The sequence below is a fragment of the Macaca thibetana genome, chromosome 17 (genome assembly GCF_024542745.1).
Source record: "Macaca thibetana thibetana isolate TM-01 chromosome 17, ASM2454274v1, whole genome shotgun sequence".
Lineage (NCBI taxonomy): Eukaryota > Metazoa > Chordata > Mammalia > Primates > Cercopithecidae > Macaca > Macaca thibetana.
In genome coordinates, this window is record NC_065594.1 from 4,822,780 (window position 1) to 4,847,760 (window position 24,981).

At 42.5% G+C, this 24,981-nt stretch overlaps 3 protein-coding genes across 6 annotated transcripts in view; 1 reads left to right on the forward strand and 2 right to left on the reverse strand.

Annotated features, from left to right (window-relative positions):
* The window catches only part of MTMR6 (myotubularin related protein 6), a 55,002-nt gene extending 44,716 nt beyond the window's left edge, over nucleotides 1–10,286 (reverse strand). For both annotated transcript variants that reach the window (XM_050766855.1, XM_050766853.1), the window contains exon 1: nucleotides 10,176–10,286. In XM_050766855.1, coding sequence (XP_050622812.1) covers nucleotides 10,176–10,286 — 111 coding nt within the window. The remainder of the gene's footprint in view (nucleotides 1–10,175) is intronic.
* On the reverse strand, nucleotides 8,653–9,681 carry LOC126940764 (uncharacterized). The gene has a single exon (XM_050766949.1). It carries the CDS (start codon nucleotides 9,679–9,681, stop codon nucleotides 9,196–9,198), a length of 486 nt encoding a protein of 161 aa, XP_050622906.1. The 3' UTR covers nucleotides 8,653–9,195.
* The window catches only part of NUP58 (nucleoporin 58), a 50,355-nt gene continuing 35,541 nt past the window's right edge, over nucleotides 10,168–24,981 (forward strand). For 2 of the 3 annotated variants that reach the window (XM_050766867.1, XM_050766865.1), the window contains exons 1-5: nucleotides 10,168–10,423; nucleotides 16,907–17,049; nucleotides 18,638–18,673; nucleotides 22,218–22,367; nucleotides 23,301–23,438. In XM_050766867.1, coding sequence (XP_050622824.1) covers nucleotides 10,317–10,423; nucleotides 16,907–17,049; nucleotides 18,638–18,673; nucleotides 22,218–22,367; nucleotides 23,301–23,438 — 574 coding nt within the window. In that variant the 5' untranslated portion in view covers nucleotides 10,168–10,316. The remainder of the gene's footprint in view (nucleotides 10,424–16,906; nucleotides 17,050–18,637; nucleotides 18,674–22,217; nucleotides 22,368–23,300; nucleotides 23,439–24,981) is intronic. The other variant, XM_050766866.1, reaches the window with a different exon arrangement.

A 24,981-nucleotide genomic window follows, 5' to 3' on the forward strand; every position in this document is an offset into this window, starting at 1 on the left:
TTCCCTTAAAAAATGTTGACATTCAGGCCGGGCGCGGTGGCTCAAGCCTGTAATCCCAGCACTTTGGGAGGCCGAGACGGGCGGATCACGAGGTCAGGAGATCGAGACCATCCTGGCTAACACAGTGAAACCCCGTCTCTACTAAAAAATACAAAAAAACTAGCCGGGCGAGGTGGCGGGCGCCTGTAGTCCCAGCTACTCGGGAGGCTGAGGCAGGAGAATGGCGTAGACCCGGGAGGCGGAGCTTGCAGTGAGCCGAGATCGCGCCACTGCACTCCAGCCTGGGCGACAGAGCGAGACTCCGTCTCCAAAAAAAAAAAAAAAAAAATGTTGACATTCAATAACATTCATCAGATTAAGCATTTTCTGCTGTCTGATCTCATCAGTCACGCCAATAGAGCACTTAATACAGTTACAATTCAATTGAGTAGTCCGCTGCAACTTACAAACTAATCTGAAGGAAGACAATCAAGAAGAGATCTGTTTTCGAGGTTAGACTGGTGAATATCAAAATACCAGTGTAATCACTGACCACAAGAAAGCAGATGGGAATGAAGGTCAACATGTTCTCTTCCTGTAAAGCTTTGGGGGAGGTCACATTGCAGTTGAGAAGATGGCTTGAATTCAGAGCAGGGGAAACTAGCTGGATGATAGGAGAGGCTGTTGCCATTCAGCAAAGATCTTGATGCATCAGTCAACCCTATCAGGATGTACCAACCACAAGAAAAGGCAGGAGTGGCTCTGGGCCAGGCAAGCCTCTGGAGGCAGTCCTGAAGGTTCATTATTTGAGGGAAATATTAGATTTCCCTAAACGAGGCCTCATTGTTGAACAATCCTCCTTCTAAGGGCCCTATTCTTTCTTGAGATATGCCATTCCATCTGCTAGGTTCCTATCAAGATGTGGTATAGAAGCTATGCTGTCTTTTTAACAAGACATATCTGTAACTTAATTTTGTTTTAATGTGTATATTTATAATTTCCTTTATCATCCAACTTCTAGGAGACATCAGGTTTTTTTCTTACATGTGCCTACAAAAACAACTTAAAATATTGACATGACTAATAATTGATGATTTTAATAAAATATCATTTTCTTAATTTACTTTGCATTTAAAGATGGAGTATTTTTGCACAAAAAGTTAAAAGTTAAAAATTCACAAAAAGCATCAAAGAAACTATTATTATGGTTTGAAATAATGAGGAATCAGATTTTTTTTTTTTTGAGACAGAGTCTCACTCTGTTGCCCAGGCTGGAGTACAGTGGCGCCATCCCAGCTCACTGTAAGCTCTGTCCCGGGGTTCAAGCCTCAGCCTTCTGAGTAGCTGGGACTACAGGTATGCGTTACCACGCCTAACTAATTTTTGTATCTTTTAGTGAAGACGGGGTTTCGCCATGTTGGCCAGGCTGGTTTCGTACACCTGTACTCAAGTGATCTGCCCACTGCGGCCTCCCAAAGTGCTGGGATTACAGGCATGAGCCACCATGTAATCAGAGTCTTCTACATTTGTTTCTCTGTAATGTTTAATCTTTATTTTTACACTACTAAAAAAAAAAAAATAAAATAAAAAATGCCCCATAAAAGGCACAAGAGATATTTGATATTTTGATTATTATGTAAGAAAATATTTTACATTTAAAAATAAAATATTGATACTCTTTAGGGGGTTGGCTTAAACAACAGAAATTTATTGTCTTGCAATTTTTAAAAAAATTTTTTACTTTAAGTTATGGGATACATGAGCAGAATGTGCAGGTTTGTTACATAGGTATTAATATGGCATGGTGGTTTGCTGTACCTATCAACCCATCATCTAGGTTTTTGGTGTTTTTTTTTTTTTTTTTTTTTTTTTTTTTGAGATGGAGTCTCGCTCTGTCGCCCAGGCTGGAATGCAGTGGCACGATGATCTCAGCTCACTGCAAGCTCCACCTCCCGGATTCAAGTGATTCTCCTGCCTCAGCCTCCTCAGCAGCTGGCACTACAGGCGTGCGCCACCACACCCGGCTAATTTTTTGTATTTTTAGTAGAGACGGGGTTTCGCCACGTTAGCCAGGATAGTCTCAATCTCCTGACCTCGTGATCCGCCTGCCTCAGCCTCCCAAAGTGCTGGGATTACAGGCGTGAGCCACCGCGCCTGGCCCATCTAGATTTCAAGCCCTGCATGCATTAGGTATTTGTCCTAATGCTCTCCCTCCCGTTTCCCCCTAACCCCTGACAAGCCCCAGTGTGTGATATTCCCCTCCCTGTGTCCATGTGTTCTCATTGTTCAACTTCCACTTATGAGTGAGAACATGTGTGTTCGGTTTGCTGTTCCAGTGTGTGTTAGTTGAGAATGATGGCTTCCAGCTTCATTCATGTACCTGCAAAGGACATGAACTCATTCTTTTTTATGGCTGCATAGTATTCCATGGTGTATATGTGCCACGTTTTCTTTATCCAGTCTATCATTGATGGGCATTTGGGTTGGTTCCAAGTCTTTGCTATTACAAATAGTGGATGCTTTTATAATTACGTTTACTGTTTACCAGCGATTTGGATATTATAAAAGCAATCACAGTTCCTAATCTTGGAGCTTCTTAAGTAAGTGTAAATCATTAAAAGAGCAAGAATATTTCACTTGATTTCGTTTCTTGGCTTTTATTTCTAGCAGTTTTATGGAAGAAGGTGAAGTCTATGATTAGAATTCTCTGTGAAGTCAAAGATATCTGAATTCAGATCTCATTTCTGCCACTTACTAGCTGTGAATTTAGTCAAATCATTTAACGTCTCTAACGCTTGATGTCCTTATCTGTATAAATAATAGTACTTATCATTATGTTCTTCATCGAGTTATTTGTACAGGTTAATGAAATAATGAACAGAAGTACTTAGCATAGTAGCCGGCCTCGATAAGTGCTCAATAGCTGGATATAGCAGCATATGCCTGTAGTCCCAGCTAGTCAGGAGGCTGAGGCAGGAGCAATCAGAGCTCACTCAGCTCACTTGAGCCCAAGAGTTCGAGGCCGCAGTGAGCTATGATTGCACTATTGTACTCCAGCCTAGGTGACAGAGGAAGACCCCCATCTCTAAAAATAATCGTAGTAAATAAACACTCAATAAGTAATAGTTATATGTACATGTTAAGCAGAATAAGTCCTAGAGTTCCCAGAAATATCTAGATACCTGTCGATCCTCATTCTAGTTCTTCACCATGGAGTTCAGAAATGTACTTGGGTCAGGCTGTGTTCATTTGGGGAGACTGATCTTGTCTCAGGATGAAATTTGTCTGAATGCACTGTATATTGTATTCAAGTGATCACATTATGTATTCTATATCTCTGCAATTGAGTAGGTACACCTGGCCCAAAGAAGTGCACATGTCCAGGTTATCCTCATGCTGGATTGGAGGAAGACAATACTAGTATTATGTTTCCATAGGTTGGTGTGATCCTCACTCTTTCAGGATCTGGGGGTTCAGAGACTTGCTCCTCATTCTGTCTTTAAAAAGGTTACTAGCCTTTATTTTTTCTAAGTGTCCTTCTCTCTAAATCCTTTAGATAAGTAAATCTTGATGATTTGGCCAAGTGGCATCTGTGTCTGGGTTTTTGCACTTGCTGTTGACACAGTGCAAATACTGCCGATACAGTGGTTAGTCATGCTGTATTCTACATGACCACTTTATTGAACACTGGGTTCTGTGGGGTGCGAGCAGACAGTATCTTTCTTTTGCTCCACCACTACCCTTCAAGCCTGCTTTGTTGGCTGTCTTTTCACCTCTCCTCAACAGGAGCTTGAGCTGATCCTGGAGAAGTACCTGTTTCTCTTGTATTTTAGAATAATCTGATGTATATTCATCAAAATGTATCCAGTTCAAAGCTTCTCCTTTTCCCTATACCACCCAGGTTTGATGACAGTGGGATGGAGGTGGGACGGGGTAGGAGAATCTGTTTTGACTGTCTTGGCCCACTTCCTTCCTGCTTGCTTTTTAGCTGCTGTTTTGGCTCCCTGAGCATCAGGTCTTACTTGATAAAACCTTTTATAATCTGGCATCACTGATTTGTGTGCAGCAGATGCCTGAATGCCTCTTCTTTCTCCCCTGGGCAACTTGGTCAATTACTTAACCCTTCATCTAACCTCTGGGGCTTGCAGAACGCCTCAATTCCCTGAAGTAGGTGCAGCTCTCTCTACTTCATTTCTTATAAGCTGGCTCTTGGTTTCTGATATACACAAGGCTTGGCTACTCCCATTTTTTCTAGAAACTTGTCTGTGTCTGTACAATAACTCTGTGTTCTCACACCTCCACCATATATGCACACACTTGTGCTTGAACTACCTTGAGAGAGTTCCTATTCTTTGCAATAAAAGAGGTCTAATTAGATTATGGGAAAACTGCTCAGAGCAACGGGAATTGGGCAGGCTTAGGGAACTTTTATCCATGAGATGGAAAAGACATGAATGTACTCCTGCTTCGTGGAGGTGGACATCTCTCTAGTGACAGAATATGTGTATCCATCAAGCACAATGACTTGTTTCCATGAAAGGTGAGAGCAATAAATGCAGATATATTGTTCCTTTTTGGCTCCCATTTTTTTGAGACTACATGTTGACCACTGCCTTTCTGTTGGCATGTTTCAAGGCAATTAGATAATAGGTCACTGGTGGCATTTTTATTGTTATATTCTAGTCCTATATATACTATTGACCTTTGCCAATCTTGGATATTTCCTAGTTTTCCTCAGTAACACATGTAAAATTCATCTTTTGGGGTGAACGCCTACTAAAAAGGTATACTGCATTTAGTTATGAATAATACAGATTCAGCTCTAACGGACTAAATAACATAGAAATGGACTTTTCTCTCATGTAAAAGAAATCTGAAGGTAGGTAGTATAGGGTTGGCATGCTGTCTCTACAGTGTACCATCAGGGACCTAAGCTCATGCTATTTTTTTGTGATACCCTCGTTTGCATATGACTTCCGTTCTTAAAGTCACTCATGGACCAAGATGGCTATTGGAGATCCAGCCATTGTGTCTAAGTTCCAGGCAGCAGGAAGAAAGGAGAAGAAAGTAGAAACAGATGTATGCCAGCTATCTGTCCCCAAGAAAATGAGTGATCCTGGAAGTCTCATCTCATGTTTCCCACCCACCTCTACCTGTAAAGGAAGATGGAGACATACAGTTGTTTATCTGGTTAGTTTGGCACTTTGGAGAAAACTGAGGTTTTAAGGGAGAAGGAAGGAAAGAATAAATATTGGTGGCCAGAAGATAGCTTCCATCGTTTATCTTATGTTGACAGTGCTTAGTTTCTCTTCTCGGTCTTCCTTATCCACTACAGTTGTCAAGTCATAAAAGCAACTTTTTCAGGTCCCATCTCTGCCAATAGGAAGGGTGTATCTCAAAATAAATGACTATCGTTTGAATTAAATACATTTAGCTTTATGGATAACTCCTTACATTTATTTTTCTCATTTCTTGGGTGATGAGTGAAAAAAATAGTCAGGAAATAGACCATTACTGTTCTGACCTGTGATTGGGAACTTTTGTTTTAGCTTTAAGCTTTTCACCCTTAACTTTTTAGTTTGAAAATTTCAAACCTACAGAAAGGTTGTAAAATTATTATAATGAACACCCATATACCTTGTTTTGACCATCATCCCATAACTTGCATTATTGATTTATTTCTCTATATACATTTGGTGGTGGTGGTTGTTGAATCACTTGAGAATTTAATGAATTTTTAAAGTGGAAGGACACTACTTAAATATTTAAAACCCTAAAATTTTTAAGACCTTTTCTGAGAATAATTTTCAAGATAAAGACTGTGATTGAAGGCAAATGGTTACATGTAATTTCTAAAAGATAACCTCTCTTCTGGATATTTCAGAGGACCAGAACTAGAGATATTACAGACTCCTTTCAATAGACTTCAGATTCCCACTTCCTTTATGTGTTAGAACCTCTGCTGAGAGAGGTTCTCAAATGGTTATCCTGATCTGAACACCCCCACCAAAGCAAACCTATTTTAGATATAGTAATGCAAACACAAATTAGAAGTTTTAGCCTGGGCAACATGGCGAAAACCCATCTTTACAAATAAACAAATTAGCCGGGCATGGTGGTGCACACCTGTATGTGGTCCTAGCTACTCAGGTGGTTGAGGTGGGAGGATCACTTGAGCTAGAGAGGCAGAGGTTGCAGTGAGCCAAGATGGTGCCACTGCACTCCAGCCTGGGCACAGAGCAAGACCGTGTCTCAAAAAGGAGAAAAAAAAAAAAAAAAAAAAAAAGAAAATTTTTTACAGCGCTATTTCTGTTTGGATAATTCAGTTTGATTATGACATTAACAATGTCATCATCCTGCTGGCAAATCAGCAAAAGATGGAGTTCTCTAACAGAATGCTTACAATGTAAGAAGCAAGGAAAGACAAAATGGCCTGCTCTAGAATTTACAATCTGAAGCACTTGCTTCATCCTTGGAAGCAGCAATTCACACAGAACTGACACATAGGTTCAAGTCCTCTAATGTTGAAAAGAGTACTATCTGGAAGATCCTTTGGGATAGGTTTGTTACTCTACCTAGACTAGGTCAGGGTGAAGCCAGATTCCAGTGCTCCATGGTTCTGCTCGGTTGCAGATAGGATTCAGGCTTATGTATGCATAATGCTCAGTTACTGCTATTTTACTGTTTTCAGTTCACTAACCAAACCATTGAGCTTATTGAAAACTGCTTTCTTTGGAGTTTCATTTCGGTAGAATGTAAGGATGTAATTTCTTTCTTCACTAATAGGACAAGCAGTACAAGGTATACGAGATGAGAAGGGATCTCTGGCCGGGCGCGGTGGCTCAAGCCTGTAATCCCAGCACTTTGGGAGGCCGAGACGGGCGGATCACGAGGTCAGGAGATCGAGACCATCCTGGCTAACACGGTGAAACCCCGTCTCTACTAAAAAAATACAAAAAATTAGCCGGGTGTGGTGGCGGGCGCCTGTAGTCCCAGCTACTCGGGAGGCTGAGGCAGGAGAATGGCGGGAACCCGGGAGGCGGAGCTTGCAGTGAGCCGAGATCGCGCCACTGCACTCCAGCCTGGGCGACAGAGCAAGACTCCCGTCTCAACAACAAAAAAAAAAAAAAAAAAAAAAAAAAAAAAAGAGAAGGGATCTCTGAGATCTAGTCTTATACTTGGTGCATCTAGTGGTAGATTGCAATACTGCTCATCAGATATTCCAGATTTTGTCTCTGCAGTGCTCCTCCTTGAGTGATTTGGGGATTTATTACTGTAGCATAACTTAAAACTATTCTGTCAGATACAAGGCAAGAAATGCTACACTAAAATTTTGATAAAACAAAGTTGAAAGGATAGTTTGCTTGTTAATTTGAATGGCTTCCCCCCAAACCCAAACTTTAATCTAAGTCAGATTTCCTTTATTTCTTTTATAAACGTTTAGCTTTAAAACAGTTATAGATTTGGCTGGGCGTGGTGGCTCACGCCTGTAATGCCAGTACTTTGGGAGGCTAAGGCAGGCAGATCACGAGGTCAGGAGATTGAGACCATCCTGGTCAACATGGTGAAACCCAATCTACTAAAAATACCAAAATTAGCTGGGCACGGTGGCATGTGCCTGTAATCTCAGCTACTTAGGAGGCTGAAGCAGGAGACTTGCTTGAACCAGGAAGTCGGAGGTTGCAGGGAGCCAGGATCTAGCCACTGCACTCCAGCCTGGTGACAGAGACTCCGTCCAAAAAAAAAAGTTATAGATTTACAGAATTATTAATTACATAGAGAGAATGTTCATATTCCTCACACCCAGTTTCCCCTATTATGAACATATTAGTTCCTATATTTTTACATGCTCTTTCCTTCCTGCGAATATTACAAGTCTTGTTCATTAATATATATTTCTTAAGTGCCAGCCATTTTGCTATTACTAATTGTAGGTTGGTATTCTTCAAAAGTTTTGGGAAGAATACACGAGAAAATCAAAGACATAGGGAGTGCCTTTCTATCTTCCCATAAAAATCATGTGGATCTTTTATTTTTCAGTCAAAAGGAAGACTTTATGTGAACAATCCTCTTACTGACCACCCTATAGCCATTACTGAAAATAGCCTTCTCTATATCACTGAAGCTTTAAAACTCACAACAATCTTTTATTTTTGCCTCCTGTTCGATAACTATGAAGTTTTTATTTATATCTTAATCCAAATATATCCCTTTTTTTCTTTTTTATCATTCCCATTATGACCTCCATGACGTTTAAAATGTTATGGCCATGAGCGGTGGCTCACGCCTGTAATCCCAGCACTTTGGGAGGCCGAGGTGGGCAGATCGCTTGAGGCCAGGAGTTCGAGACCAGCCTGGCCAACATGGTGAAACCCCATCTCTACTAAAAAATACAGAAATTAACCGGGCGTGGTGGTGTGCGCCTGTGATCCCAGTTACTCGGGAGGCTGAGGCAGGAGAATCGCTTGAACTCAGGAGGCGGAGGTTGCAGTGATAGGCCATTGTATTCCAGCCAAGGCCACAAAGCGAGACTCCATCTCAAAATACAGTATAAATTTAAAAAATAATAAATTAAGTTAAAAAATAGATAAAATGTACATGTTTCAATTATACAAACACAGAGGTGGTGTATTAGTCTGCTTGGCTGATGTAACAGAATACCATAGACTGAGGTGGCTGTAACACCATTTACTTCTCTCAATTCCGGAGACTTAAGTCCCAGATAAAGATGGGGCAGTTTGGGTTCCAGGTGAAAGCCCCTTCTTGCTCTGTCCTCACATGGCACACAAAGGAGAACAAGCTCTTTGTTGTTTTTTCTCTTAAAGGCACTAATCCCGCCATGGGGGACCCACCCGGGTGACCTCATATAAATTGAATTATCTCCCAAAGGCTCCATCTCCAAATACCAACATATCGGGGTGGGGCGGGGCTTTAACATACGGATTGGGGGAGGAGGGAAATAGTTCCGTCCACAGCTGGTGGCAATGCCCAAGCTCAACGCAAGATTAAAGTACTGAATTACAGAGAGCTGTGAGATGAGGTTAGAAAGACTCCTCATACGGAGGTCATCAAGTGCCAGACTAAAGAGCCACTGGGCTTTTTAGATCATAAATCCGGGGGTTGCTTATGGGATGGATTTTGTTAGAGATCACGAGTGGGAACACCATTGAGGGGGGGGTAATATAACAATTCCTGAGGGAAAAATAAAAACGAACACTACGACAACCACCCTCGAATGCACCACCACCAGGAAGCCTTTCCCGACGCTTCGCCAGAGAGGTTCTCTTTAAACGCGAATTTTTCTTGAGTTACCCTAGAAATGTGAGTTCCCCTCCACATCTCGCCTTCTCTCGTACACGTTCCTGTGCGTTTCCTAACCTTCCACTTCACGGTGCCTGCAGCACGCGGTGTGTCCGCGCGCCCTACAGCCCTGCACCGCGCTTCCGGCGCAGCCGCCCGCGCTCGGCCCCAGGTCCCGCCCTCCCGCATCAGGATGCGCGGACGGCGTTTGTGGACTTGACCGCAGGCCAGGAAATCCCGCGGGCCTGGCCACTTCTGGGCGCTAGGACCACAGCCGGCCACCCCACGGACGCCGGGGACGCTCTTCTGGGCCCACTTCAGGGCCGCGCGTCGGGCTCGCAACAACGGCGTCCAGCTGGCCTGAGGCTCAGGGGTGGGGCTCACGTCGTCGGACGGTTGCATGGATTATTTTCGATTGATTTCCGAACCTTCAGGAAGCAGACACGCTCCCCTTCCTTCTTAGAGATGATGGGGCGGCAGCCAACGAAGGCCCGAAGCCGCCTCCTTTTCTGGGTGGGGAGCTAGGAGATGCTCAGGAGGGACCTCCCCGATTCTGAGCATCATTTTTGGCAGGAGGCTACATATGAGCAGTAATTGACATTCATCATTCTAATGTGCAGATTATGTCAGTACGGATGCTACGATAGAACAACTAAAAAATGACAGAAATGGTTTCACTGTTTTTAAACTCTGGGAGCCTACTCCTTTAAGAGATTGGGCCGTGCGCCAATCCCACCTGGTCCCGGGGTGCCTTGCGCGGCTCGCCGACCCCTCCGCACCATTCCCAACTGGCGTCCCAGAGCTCCCTGCGCGGCGGTTTCACTTCCGGCGGGCTACGTGCGCGCGGCGAGCGACAGGCGTACTTTTGCGTGGTTGCTCCACCCCCTCAGCCTTACCTTCGCCGCCGTTGGGGCTGGAAGTTCTCGCCAGGTCGGTGCCGGGCTAGAGAGATGTTCCCCGGCCCGCCTCGGCTTTGAGGCGACGGCAGTGTCCCAGAGCCCTTTCATCTTGCTGACGGCGTCGAGCCCCGGGCAGACATGTCCACGGGGTTTTCCTTCGGGTCCGGGACTCTGGGCTCCACCACCGTGGCCGCAGGCGGGACCGGCACGGGCGGCGGTTTCTCCTTCGGAACGGGAGCGTCTAGGTAACCGCACTTTCTCGCCTTCCTGGGCCGGATTCCCCCCGAGCCCCACCCCCGCAAAGCTCCCCTCGTGTCCCCGTCCTCTCTCTTCCCGCTGGCTTCCTTCCCGGTGAGGCTGGAGAGAAGCACTTAATCTAGCCGCCCGGCGTCGTAGGCCTCTCGCTCGCCGCGGTACCCGGGCCCAGCGCGGCCTGGTGAAGTGGAGGGCGGGATGGGTTTTGTGCTGTGAGGTTTCCAGAATCCGCGTATAGTTCAGGCATTGTTTGGACCTAGTGGGGTCTTGACTGCGTGGAGGGGCCTGGGGGTCTTCCCCGGAGCTTTAGCGATGCGTCAGTCTTAGGCGTAGAATGAACGTTGAATGAATGAATGAAATTATAGCATGTTGTGGAGTTTTATGGTAGATAATTCCAATTTCATTGCAGCATTTGCGGTTTTGGATATTACGGTGTTTTAATAACTTTGTGGTTGTTTTTAACCAGCTTTTCAAGCTTCTGTGCCGCATGGGACCTCATCTGCTTTTGTTAAAACAACAACAACAAAAAACACTTCTTTGCAGTGTTTTTTAGTGGTAATTTTGTGCATTATGTGCAGATTAGTATATCTGACGCAAGAATGTTGTGTTGTAATCACTCAACATTGTCTTTTACTTAAATTACAAAACGTAGGTAGCATGTTCCTCGTTTTTGTGCAACCCATTAGTCCAGGTGGCGACAAAAACATAACTGTCCAGAAAGAAACAAAGTGGTGAGGCATTTATTTTAATGAGAGATTTAAGCTTTAGAACTCAATTTTTTAAAAGATAAAGGTGGAGGGGTTCATAAAATTAAGGAGTGTGCACACTGTCAACAAGATACTTCCTGAAGCTTAAAAGATGCGGCTGTAGATTTAAAAGGCAAAAACTTAAGCATGACCTGCAGTTTAAAAAGGGAGGGAGGAGGAATCACAGGCTACACAGTCAAATTCAGAAATTTGAATTTTCATCCGTACCTCCGTTATTCTTACTCGCTCAACAGCAGGTCCTAATAATTTTACTTCTGCCATTTCCGTTTGTCTTTATTTCCCGTTCCACCACCCTGCTCAGGCTATTATCATTCATGGAACAAGTATTTATTGGACAGATTCCCATGTGCAGGGCTCTGTTTTAGGTATTAAGAGTCTTGCTCTCTTGATCCTTAACATTCTTACGAAAGTACTTCTGATTCTTGTCAGATTTTTAACCAGCTGTTTTTCTTGTTTTAGATGAAAACTACTCCAATCAACTTCTTCAATCTGTTCTGCCACATTGTAGCCAGAGTAATTTTTTTAAAAAATTGTCATTGCTCCCCCCTTTAATCATTTCCCGCTATCTTTAGAGTGAAGTTAAAGAAAACCGACAAACAAAAAAACTTACCATAGTCTGCAAGGTCCACTTCTGCTGGAACCTCTGGGTACTCATCTTGAGCCCGTCTTTTTATTTTAGTTATCCAGACCCACTGTTAAAAACAAACACGCAACTACCACCCGGTGCACCACTACCTGCACACAAATAAATCACTGAAATAAAGTTTCCGAGAAAGATACTAACCCCTACTTCATGGGATGCACTTTGATATTTTCTATTCTATTTCTTTTTTTTTAATGTTGTTTATGACTTGAATTAATTTTTATATTTCTCTCATGGTCCTGATCTTAGTGTGAGAAAGCCTGTCCTAGCAACATGACCTTTTCTCTTTTCAAGTGGGCTTTGCCAGCCCCTTCCTTGCCAGTATCAAATGGTCTCTTTCCCCAGAGAGGCCTTTTCTGACCTGTCAGTCTAGGGGAGATTTCTGTTCTCCTAGTACTCTTAGAGTGCTGATCACAATTGTAATCAGTTTGTTACATTTATTGTTAACTTGTTTGTTGTCAGATCTCAGCTCTAGAATAATTAATATCTGTGTTTCTCACTGACTAGAAACTGCCTGAGGGCAGGGTCTGAGTCTTACCACCTCTTCCTCAGTCCCAAGGACAGTGCCTGGCATAGAAAAAGGGCTTTAGTAACAATTTGAATGACTGAGCAAATGAGTTATTAGTAATAAGTTATAAAAAATTACCCAAGTTTTAGAGAGGCTTGGATAAATTAGTGAAAGAGGAGACAGTCTGACATAAATTTGTTAGAGTGCTGGTTGGGAGGCCTGACAGCCCCTAGTGCCACCTGGTGATTTGATGTCTTGAGGTCGGTCATTTTAGGGGAGTTCTCACATCTGGAACTCCTCAACTCAGGAGTGGGTTACCTGAGTTGATGAGTGAGATGAAGCATTTGAATATTTAGCATCAAGTCTGGCACTTGCTAAGTGCTCAGTAAATGTTAGCTATTATGTTAGCTGCCAAGTCCGCATTAGGGCAAGCTGGCAAGTTAAAATAACATTCCTGATGTGATTGAGTCAAGTTGGTTTTTATACAGCACATCCTATCAAGTGCTTGGCACATAACATTGGTTTGAGGCAATAATTGGTCAAGTCTAGGGTAGCTTTTGCTTTTCTTGAGTTTAGTAAATTTCACTGACACCAAAATTTCTCTTTTGCTTTTGTGATAGAGTAAAATTTCATTTTGATGTGTTTCTTTGGCAGCATTTTCAACTTTAATTATGTAATATTTCATAATATCTTCAGTTATGTTGTCAAGACATTAAAAAATATATATATGTATATATATATATGGCACAATCTCGGCTCACTGCAAGCTCCGCCTCCTGGGTTACTCAATTCTCCTGCCTCAGCCTCCTGAGTAGCTGGGACTACAGGCGCCACCACCACGCCCGGCTAATTTTTTTTGTATTTTTAGTAGAGACAGGGTTTCACCGTGTTAGCCAGGATGGTCTTGATCTCCTGACCTCATGATCCACCTGCCTCGGCCTCCTAAAGTACTGGGATTACAGGTGTGAGCCACTGTGCCTGGCCCTTTTTTTTTTTTTTTTTTTTTTTTTTTTTTTTTTTTTGAGGCAGAGTCTTGCTCTTGTTACCTAGCCTGAAGTGCAATGGCGCAATCTCGGCTCACTACAGCCTCCGCCTCCTGGGTTCAATCGATTCTCCTGCCTCAGCCTCCCGAATAGCTGGGATTACAGGCACACCACCACACCAGGCTAATTTTTTTTTTTTTTTGATATTTTTAGTAGAAACGGGGTTTCACCATGTTGGCCAGGCTGGTCTCAAACTCCTGGTTCAGGTGATCCGTCCTCTTCGGCATTCCAAGGTGTTGGAATTACAGGCGTGAGCCACTGTGCCCAGCCACCAATAATGTTTTAGTATCCCCCAGATACTCATTTATTCTACTCCACATTATATACACAACAGTTTCAAAATAACAATACGATCAGACTGACCACAGCTAAGCTAAATGTTTTGGCATATATGGCCCTTTTATGGTTGTACCTATGTTGTCTGGATATAGCCATTACATACTATATTCTTTTGCTTGTCGTGCTCACTTAGGTTTCTGTGTGTGTGATATCTCACTTAGTTTTGGTTGTAGCAATGTGTTTTTAATAATACCTTTTAAATTCAGACTAAATGTTTAAAGATCTGTGGGCCTCTTTTTTTTTTTTTGTGAGACGGCCTTGCTCTGTCTCCCAGGCTGGAATGCAGTGGTACAGTCTCAGCTCACTACAACCTTCACCTCCTGGGCTAAAGTGATCCTTCCACCTCAGCTTCCTGAGTAGCTGGGATTGCAGGCATGCTTCAGCACGCCTGGCTAATTTTTGTTTTTTGAAAGTTTTTTGTTGTTTTTTCGGTAGAGACACTTTTACCATGTTGCCCAGGCTGGTCTCAAGCTTCTGGGCTCAAGCAGTCTGCCTACCTCAACCTCCCAAAGTGCTGGGATTACAGGCATGAGCCACCCGGTCTGGTCAAGATCTGTGTTTTAATTGTTAGTGAGAGCTCACAGCCCTACTTTGTCTCCCACCTCGCCTTTATCCACCCAAGGTGAACACAAACATTTTAAAGATCAGTGGTGAACTAAGTACTTCCTCTTCTTTTACCTACTCAGTATGGATGGCACACCTCAAGTTCTGCCCCTTAATAAGCTCCTCCATCTCTGTTCCCCTCACAGGTGGTTAGCTCTTTGCCTCAAACTTCTGCAGTATCTCTTTGCCATCATTTGGTACTTGATTATAATCTGCCTTATAGTAATTGTAAACTTACTGAAGGTGTGTACATTTCTGCTGCTTGAATGATCTACTGCTTGAGTATTTCCTTTCTTCCTTGTCCCCCAATGTTTGCAAAAATCTGAGTGGCTTCTTAAGCTGGTTATGCAATTGAAGACACGCGGACCCAAGTCACTTGGAGAACTCTTCTGGCTTGGAGTACAGTTATTTGTGTTTTCCCCCTGGTAAACGGCATGTTCCTTGACTAGGGACTTGATCATCTTTCTGCTTCCTTGCTATTCCTGGCGTAACGCCTTGTACATAATATATCTAGTTGAATTTATAAGTATCCGTAATGATAACAGTCATAACAACATTTATTGAAGTTAATTCATCCTGTGCAATTTCTGAAGTCTTATATTTAAAAAAAAATTCTGCTGGCTGGGCGCGGTGGCTCACGCCTGTAATCCCAGCACTTTGGGAGGCCGAGGTGGGCGGATCATGAGGTCAGAAGATCGAGACCATCCTGGCTAACACGGTGAAACCCTGTCTGTACTAAAAATACAAAAAATTAGCCGGGCATGGTGGCGGGCGCCTATAGTCCCAGCTACTTGGGAGACTGAGGCAGGAGAATGGTGTGAACCTGGGAGGCGGAGCTTGCAGTGAGCCGAGATCGCGCCACTGCACTCCAGCTTGTACGATAGAGCAAGACTCCGTCTCAAAAAAAAAAAAAAAATTAAGTGGGTACTGTTAATTCCTATTTTGCAGATGAGGAAATAGAGGCTCAGAAAGGTTAAGTAATGGCACACAAGTACCAGAACTTGGGGGAATTCGTACTAGAACCCAGCCACACTACTGCTGCCAGAGATTTTGAGACTTTAAAAATTATATTGGGTTCTCCCATGGTGATTACTCTTTATGGAAGAGCAGCAAAGGAAGTAATAAATATGTAGGATAAAGAGGATTCCCCATTATGCTATATAATCTCCCTTAACTCTCCTAAATAATTTTTGAAGTGCCAACTTGTCAAACTTTGCTTGCTTTCACAATTTGTCTTCCCACCTTTTCCTAGCAAATTTGAACCTCTGAGTCTTGATAAGAATAGTTGAAAAGTTGTGAACTTTGTTCACATTCACTTGTTTTTATCAGCTGTACTTTTTTTAAGCTTTCCAACGCTCTCAGAAGAGTTTCTGTTAGTGAACACATGATCCTGAGACACAGTGATTTTGCTTTGCGTTTAACTTTTGCCAGGAAATGTGCCCACTAGTTTTTCTATTTTGCTTTTTTTGGTGGTAAAATCCCTAACTATAAGCTCTCCCCAACCCCACATTGCCCTATGAATGTGGTAATGTAGCAACATTGAAGTTAACTTAAAATCACTTTTCTATGGCCATTTTAAAATATGCTAGGTTTCAAAGATTGGTGAAAGCAGAATAATTGTGATCCTTACTGATGATTACCTTGGGATCTGAAATCCTTATTGCTATAGACTGCTTTTCTTGAAATCTGGTATTGGTTTTTTTTTTTTGAGAGGGAGTCTCACTCTGTCACTCAGACTGGAGTGCAGTGACAGTATCTCGGCTCACTGCAACCTCTGCCTCCCGGGTTCAAGCAATTCTCCTGCCTCAGCCTCCTGAGTAGCTGGAATTACAGGCACATGTCACCACCATGCCCGGCTAAGTTTTGTATTTTTAGTAGAGACAAGGTTTCACCCTGTTGGTTAGGCTGATCTGGAACTCCTGACTTCGTGATCCACTCGCCTCGGCCTCCCAAAGTGCTGGGATTACAGGCATGAGCCACCATGCCCAGCCTGAAATCTGGTAGTATTGTATTTTTTAAGACTACGTTTACATGTGGTTTTATTTTTTTTTATTTTTTATTTTTTTTGAGACGGAGTCTTGCTCTGTCGCCCAGGCTGGAGTGCAGTGGCCGGATCTCAGCTCACTGCAAGCTCCGCCTCCCGGGTTTACGCCATTCTCCTGCCTCAGCCTCCCAAGTAGCTGGGACTACAGGCGCCTGCCACCACGCCCGGCTAGTTTTTTGTATTTTTTAGTAGAGACGGGGTTTCACCGTGTTAGCCAGGATGGTTTCGATCTCCTGACCTCATGATCCACCCGTCTCGGCCTCCCAAAGTGCTGGGATTACAGGCTTGAGCCACCGCGCCCGGCCTTGTGGTTTTATTTTTAAGGAAGAACAGAAACGTGTTTGAACTTGGTGGGTTAAAGATAAATTTATTTTTCTTTTTGGGTCTTATGACAATGTATTTGATATGTTAAGTGAATGAAACTATCTTGAAGAGTTAATTTTTATTTTTCTTAAGTAAATATTGGCTCTAGTAGACTTCCTTTTGTGCATGTAGTTTTTGTTTTGTTTTTGTGTTTTTAAATAAGCAACCCTTCTGTGGGGCTCAATTTTGGAAATCTTGGAAGTACTGCAACTCCAGCAACTACATCTGCTCCTTCAAGTGGTTTTGGAACCGGGCTCTTTGGATCTAAACCTGCCACTGGGTTCACTCTAGGAGGAACAAATACAGGTGAGGAGGATCTGACCACATTGTCAGGGAGTAGGCTTGGGATATTCTTTCCTAAATTCTGTCCTGTATCTCCGTTTACAAGGATCATCACTGGTAGTAGACCTTAAAAAATGGTAAATACTAAGATGAAAAAAAATATAAGGAATTGGAATTAAGGGCTAGTGATATAGGCCCAATCATTGACTGTCATCTACTCTGAAGTAAGGAAGGAAAACATACAAACATTAAATTTTTAGATTGTATAATATAGAGTTTTTCCTTAGTGAAGATTGTTGTTTAAGCCAGCTTTATCAATTTGGAACGTTAACATACATGAGATAATCAGCACCCTTACTGTAACATAATTCACTTCTTTTTTTTTTTTTTGATACACAGTCTTGCTCTGTTGTCTAGGCTGGAGTTCAGTGGCACGATCATGGCCCACTGTAGCCTTGCAACCTCTTGGGTCCAAATAATCCTCCCACCTCAGCCTCCTGAGTAGATGGAACCACAGGTGTGCACCACCATGCCTGGCTTCTTTTTTTTTTTTTTTTTTTTTTTTTTACTTTTTGTAGAGAAGGGGTCTCCTCCTGGTCTTAAATTCCTGAGGTCAGGTGATCCTCCTGCGTTGGCCTCTCAGAGCGCTGGGATTGTAGGCCTGAGTTACCATGCCTGGTCTATAATTTACATTCCTAAGAGATGTTTTACATTTTCGCATTATTAAAACAATAAGTGGGAAAAGGGCAATAGATAAAGGACTTGAAGGTTTCGAAAACAATGGAAATTTTTTGTTTTTAATACGGCTGGAAAAATAGTGTTTCACTGGAGCTGACCATTTAAAAAGTTTACTTCTTTATTTACCCTTTATTTTCTAATACTTTGTTTTCTTACTACTTTTTGCATTGATCTTCCAGCTTTGAGTGCAGCACATTTCACAGCCACATCTAGAAAATGGAAGAACGGCCGGGCGCGGTGGCTCAAGCCTGTAATCCCAGCACTTTGGGAGGCCGAGACGGGCGGATCACCAGGTCAGGAGATCGAGACCATCCTGGCTAACCCGGTGAAACCCCGTCTCTACTAAAAAATACAAAAATCTAGCCGGGCAAGGTGGCGGGCGCCTGTAGTTCCAGCTACTCGGGAGGCTGAGACAGGAGAATGGCATGAACCCGGGAGGCGGAGCTTGCAGTGAGCTGAGATCCGGCCACTGCACTCCCGCCTGGGTGACAGAGCGAGACTCCGTCTCAAATGGAAGAACGACAGGAATAAATATGAGCAGATTAGTCAGTGAGCTGCTTGAGACAGCTCAGTGTAGCATTTTGTTTGGAGTTGCTTTTTTTGGTCTTGCTTAATTTTGTTATAAGCAATAGTTATGTGCATTTTATAAATTTTATTCCTTAATCAAATTATGCACAGCTTGTAATACGAAAACCAGTGCTATAGGAAAAATGCGTGATTAGTGGTTATGGTGGCAGATACTATGATATGTATTGTTCTAATTAGAAGTGTTGTCACTCCCTGAGGGTGATTTAAGTCTTTGCCTTATGACGGGTAAACCAAAAGAATGTCATCTTCATTGATGATTAAATTTTATTTCTCTTTTTGTCCCCAGGAATAGCAACAACTATAACTACAGGATTAACTCTGGGTAAGAATTTTTGAGGAAAGATCCCAGCTCTGTGGTCTTCTAATAATTTTGATAAATTGAGTGATCTTTCTACTCTTCTCCTTCTAATATCTCACAGAGCTGGGGTATAGAAAAAAGTGTGTGTATCACAGATGGTGACTTATCAGAGAACCTTTCAGTATATGAGTAGTGAAAAAGGAATGACTTTGTAGAGTACTTTTATAATTCAGAAAAGTATTTTAAATGCAGAAATTGTTTTTAATGTGGAAGTTTATTTCATACTACTTTTTTTAGTCATTTGACTCCATTTAGTGGAAAAAACACCAAACTTTAAGCCAGAAATTTTGGAATTAAGCCTCTAAAATAGTTGTGAGGCCTTAGGTAACATTTGGGGGCTTTTAGTTATCTAAAAAATTGAGGATATTGAACTAATATCCAAATACATAATACCTTCTGTACTGTTATGCTAAAGGGAATGTGATAACTAGGGTTTCAGTCAGCTTTCAATCTGGATGGCAGTAAACTATGTGAACGGAAAGGAAAAGGAAATGAAAGAACATTTAGAAGCCCTTAAATTGAGTTTTAAAATAAGGATTGGCAGACTTCATTTGGATGCTACACCTGTTATTAACAGAAGACACAACACATCTGTTTATCACCAAAGTTTTGGACTGGATTGGCTACAAAGATAAGCAAGTGAATCTTCTTGTTTTCTTTTTTGCTTTTTTTCCCCCCCATCAGACAGGTTCTTCCTCTGTTGCCCAGGCTGGAGTGCAGTGGCACCATCACAGCTCACTGCAACCTCAAACTCTTGGGCTCAAGCGATCTTCCCTGAGGTTCCCAAGTAGCTAGGACTATAGGTACATACCACAATGCTCGACTAATTTTTTTTTTTTTTTTTTTTTTTTTTTTTTAAAAGAGATGGAGTTTTGCTCTTACTGCCCAGGCTGGAGTGCAATGGCGCAATCTCGGCTCACCGCAACCTCCGCCTCCTGGGTTCAAGCGATTCTCCTGCCTCAGCCTCCCAAATAGCTGGGATTACAGACATGTGCCACCACGCCCGACAAATTTTGTATTTTTAGTAGAGGCAAGATTTCTCCATGTTCGTCGGTCAGGCTGGTCTCGAACTCCCAACCTCAGATGATCCACCCGCCTTGGCCTCCCAAAGTGCTGGGATTATAGGTGTAAGCCACTGCGCCTGGCTTTTTTTTTTTTTTTTTTTTTTTTTTTTTGGCGAGACAAGGTCTCACTATGTTGCCTAGGCTGGTCATGGACTCCTAGCCTGAAGCCACGTGCCCTCTTTGTCCTCCCTAAGTGCTGGGATTATAGACTTGAGCCACACTACGCCTGAGTCTTGTTTTCTGAGGTTGTAACCCCATACATGATTTCAAAGTACTGTACTCTGGCAGGAACTTCTAGTTGTGATCAAGGCAATCCAGAAGCATGGTTTCTGGCTTCTTTTCTCTCAGTGATTTCAGGTTAAGTCAATGCAGGTCATTCATACATTTCTTCACTTAGTATTGTTTGAGCAGTTACTCCTTCCTAACCATGCGGCCTTGTGTATACATGATGCCTTGAACATTGAATATTATCTTGTGGCACTGGTAGTGAGGATGGTCCTTGATGAAGACATTGGGAACTGCTAAGGGTTGGAGCAAGACAGTCTGTTGTGAGGTGGAAGGGTTAGGTAGGTATATTAACGTGTTCTTGTATTATCTGATAAATTTCCTAAAAGATGTAGGAGAGGCACCATGGAAGGCAGAGGAAGTAAACAGTATGGTTTACTTTACAGGCAAGAAGCATTTCGGACAGAGGATTGGCAAATGCAAAGGCCCAGTCATAAAAGCATTCAGGGAAATACGAAACATTTTGTTCTTGGAGCTTAGAAATCAGAGGTGGAAATGGTGGGCAGAGTTGAGATTTGAGAAGCAGGTTGGGACCAGATAGGAAAGGGAGGTATATGTCATGCCTTTAGACTCTATTTTAAAGACAGTCTAGAGTTAATAGGAACCTTAAGTTGGGCAGAATCACCAGGATTATTTGTGGGGGGGTTTTGTTTGTTTTCGGTGGTGGTGTTTTGTTTTGTTTTGTTTTTTGAGACGGAGTTTCGCTCTTGTTGCCCAGAGTGGAGTGCAATGGCATGATCTCGGCTCACTGCAACCTCTGCCTCCCAGGTTCAAAAAATTGTCCTGTCTCAGCCTCCCGAGTAGCTGAGATTACAGACATGTGCCACCACGCCCAGTTAATTTTGTATTTTTAGTAGAGATGGGGTTTCACCATGTTGGCCAGGCTGGTCTCGAACTCCTGACCTCAGGTGATCTGCCCGCCCCAGCCTCCCAAAGTGCTGGGATTACAGATGTGAGCCACCGCACCCGGCCTTTTTTTTTTTTTTTTTTTTAAGGTAACCAAGATAATTTTAAGGATAGATTAGACGTTAGAAGAGACTGATACCAGAGAAATAAATACTGTTGCAGTAGTTCTTAAGAGAGAGATGGCCTAAGCTAAGGTTTTTAAGGATGCTTGTAGTACAGGATATTTCTGAAGTGCAGTCGATAGGATTTGTGACTAATGGAGTACGGGAGAAAGAAGGGATGTCAAGAACGACTGGTTTCTGGCTTGAGGAATTGAACTGAGCAAGGTTGCAGATTTAGCAAAAAGTTTTTGTGGTGAGATATGTAGGAGGCCAAAGGGGCATCAAGATAGAACTAGACAGTGAGGACTTAGGTGAGTATCAGTTTAGACTTAATCACCTGTAGTTGAAATGATGAAAGTGGGTGAGTCATTGGGGAAGTAAGGAAGTAGGAATAGAATCCTAGGAAGTATCATTTAAGACATGAACAGAGGAAAGACAGCTACATAAGAAAAGGGCTGAAAAGGAATAGGGAGACAGCTGGGGGCAGACAGAGACACAGGGGCCAGAAGAAAGGAATAGAGAATGGGTATTAGAGAGGAGGGACCATTTTTCTGCTGAGAGGGAAAGGAGGAGGATAAATGCTGCATTAGAGGTAAATCTAGGAGTAGAATTAAAATCGATGTATTATTACATTGATTAGATTTTTTTTTTTTTTTTTTGGAGACAGAGTCTCTTGTCTCCCAGGCTGGAGTGCAGTGGTGCGATTTCAGCTTACTGCAGCTTCCCCCTCCCAGATTCAAGTGACTATCATGCCTCAGCATCCCGAGTAGCTGGGGTTACAGGTGTGCACCACCATACTCGACTAATTTTTGTATTTTTAGTAGAGGAGGCATTTCACCATGTTGGCCAGGCTGGTCTCGAACTCCTGACCTCAAGCGATCTGCCCATTTGGGCCTCCCTAAGTGTTGGGATTACAGGCATGAGCCAGTACCAGGCCATTCTTTTGTTTTTCTTAACTCAAAGAGCCATCTTTTTTGTGTTCACCATGGTTTAGTCTCAACTTCTACATATTTTCTCTCACAGACACATCCGCCTTCTGTTGGCAAAAGGTAGTATCACAAACTTTTAGGGATCCATATTGAAACCAGTGTAATAAAACACTTACAGGTAAAGTAGAATTTTGTTTGTTTACTTATTTATTTATTTAAATAGGAACGCCAGCCACTACATCTGCAGCTACAACAGGCTTCAGTTTAGGATTCAACAAACCTGCAGCATCTGCCACACCATTTGCTCTACCTATTGCTTCTACCTCAGCTAGCGGTCTGACTCTTTCGTCTGCTCTGACATCAACTCCAGCAGGTGAGGTAGAATGAAAAATCGTTGCATTCAATGGTTAAATTTCAATTTTACCTGGTTAGAGAACATAGATAGTCACCTTTACTAAACATAACTTAGGATTTTGACTACAGAAATTATTGATTTATAAAGAAGAAAATTCAGCTTTGAGCATTGAAGCAGGAGAGGCTGTCTTGGGAGATAGTTCCTATTTAAAGAGCAAAGCAGGGGAGAGGGCTAGAGAGGTAAAATGTAAACTTGTTAATGTTGACTTTGTTTTCATGGAGCCATTTAGTGACAGGGAAAGACAAAGACTTGGCATAAACCTCGCCTATCTTTTGATTCATTTAATATGAAGGTGAAGTTGATGGCCTGGGGTGAAGACAATATTGCTGTCTAGAATCAGTTACCTGGTACTATTGTAATATTCCTCAAAGCCCTTATTTCTGTCCCAGATTTTTGCTTTAAAGCTGCTGTTTCTCTTTATTCTTAAGTATGTAATTTTATCTTTAGCAAGTAGTTCTTCCAAAGAGCCAATTTTATCATGGATGTCAGTTTTTAAAAACATCGTATTTGTATTTTTCTTTTTTTTTTTTTTTTTTTTGAGACGGAGTCTCACTCTGTCGCCCAGGCTGGAGTACAGTGGCCGGATCTCAGCTCACTGCAAGCTCCGCCTCCCGGGTTCCCGCCATTCTCCTGCCTCAGCCTCCTGAGTAGCTGGGACTACAGGCGCCCGCCACCTCGCCCGGCTAGTTTTTTGTCTTTTTTGGTAGAGACGGGGTTTCACCGTGTTAGCCAGGATGGTCTTGATCTCCTGACCTCGTGATCCGCCCGTCTCGGCCTCCCAAAGTGCAGGGATTACAGGCTTGAGCCACCGCGCCCGGCCGTATTTGTATTTTTCTATGATGCTGTTAAATAAGTTGCCTTTTGAAAGCTTACTATCTCTTTTTTTTACAGCATCCACAGGATTTACTCTAAATAATTTGGGTGGGACAACAGCCACCACTACAACTGCATCAACAGGCCTCTCTTTAGGGGGAGCCTTAGCTGGTTTGGGAGGTTCACTTTTCCAGAGTACAAACACAGGAACATCAGGTAATTGATGGTATTTATTCTCCAGAATAGTAAATATTTATATTTAAATGTACTTATTTTTATTTTAGCCCTTTGAGCACATCACTTTTTCTCTTTAATCTGCATATTTTCCTTTAAATATGAAAACTAAATTATAAAATGATGGTTTTCATACATAATTGGATGTATTCGCCATATTTTATTTATTTATTTATTTTGGGATGGAGTCTTGCTCTGTCACCCAGGCTGGAGTGCAGTGGCGTGATCTTCTTTCACTGTAACCTCCACCTCCAGGGTTCAAGAGAGATTCTCCTGCCTCAGCCTCTTGAGTAGCTGGGATTACAGGTGTGTGCCAGCATGCCTGGCTAATTTTTGTGTTTTTAGTAGAGATGGGGGTTTCACCATGTTGGCCAAGCTGGTCTCAAACTCCTGACCTCAAGTGATCTGGCTGCCTCGCCTCCCGAAGTGCTGAGATTACAGGCATAAGCCACTGCACCCGACCTATTAGCCGTATTTTAGAAATCCATTTTCCTCTTTCTCAATATTGACTAACTAGATAAGAAAACAAAGAAGAGCCTGTTTAAGGAGTCAGTAAATTGATCTAGAGATAACATTTTTTCTAAAAAGAACAAAAGTTATATCAGCTCAGGAATGCATGGTCTTATAGAAGTATAGATTTATTAGGCTGGGCGCGGGGGCTCACACCTGTAATCCCAGCACTTTGGGAGGCCAAAGCAGGTGGATCACCTGAGGTCAGAAGTTTGAGACCGGCCTGGCCAACGTGGTGAAACACCCCGTTTCTAGTAAAAAGACAAAATTAGCCGGGTATGGTGCTGCGTGCCTATAATCCAAGCTGTTTGGGAGGCTGAGGCAGGAGAATCACTTGAACTGGGGAGGCAGCCGTTGCAGTGAGCCGAGATCATGCCGTTGCACTCCAGCCTGGACAACAAGAGTGAAACTCCATCTCAAAATAATAATAATAAAGAAATAGAGATTTATCAACGCAAGATTCTTGAAATTTTGCTACTTGACTCACAAGTATACATTAATGACTTATGATTAACCATAGTCTGGTCCTTTTTATTCTTTTTGTCAGGGAGGGAAGATTTAAATAAACAAATGAATTCTAATACTTTTTTTTAAGTTTGTGAAAAGAATTTGGGAGTATGAAATTATATTCAATACATGTTATATTCAAATCTTACAAATTCACACTAGGCTCTCTTAAAAGTATGCAGTTACAAAGTGTGTTCAGAAGGCAAGATGTATTCACCTGAAAATACACCAACTGAAACTGCTTTTGTAGAGAGGGTTTAAAAGCCCTCTAACAAAACCCCTTTATAACAAAGATTGAATGTCTACTTATTAAATTGATATACATTCTGGCCCGTCTAATAATGACAAATCGCATCATCCAACCTACATATACCATTGCATTCAAGAAAGGGTATCAGTCTTTGACCAAAACATGCTCCAGACTTGTTTCTTGTTATTTGCCTAAATCAAATATCAAGAAAATCTAGGATCCAACTTTAAAAGCATTAAAGTCCTTTGAACAGTAAGG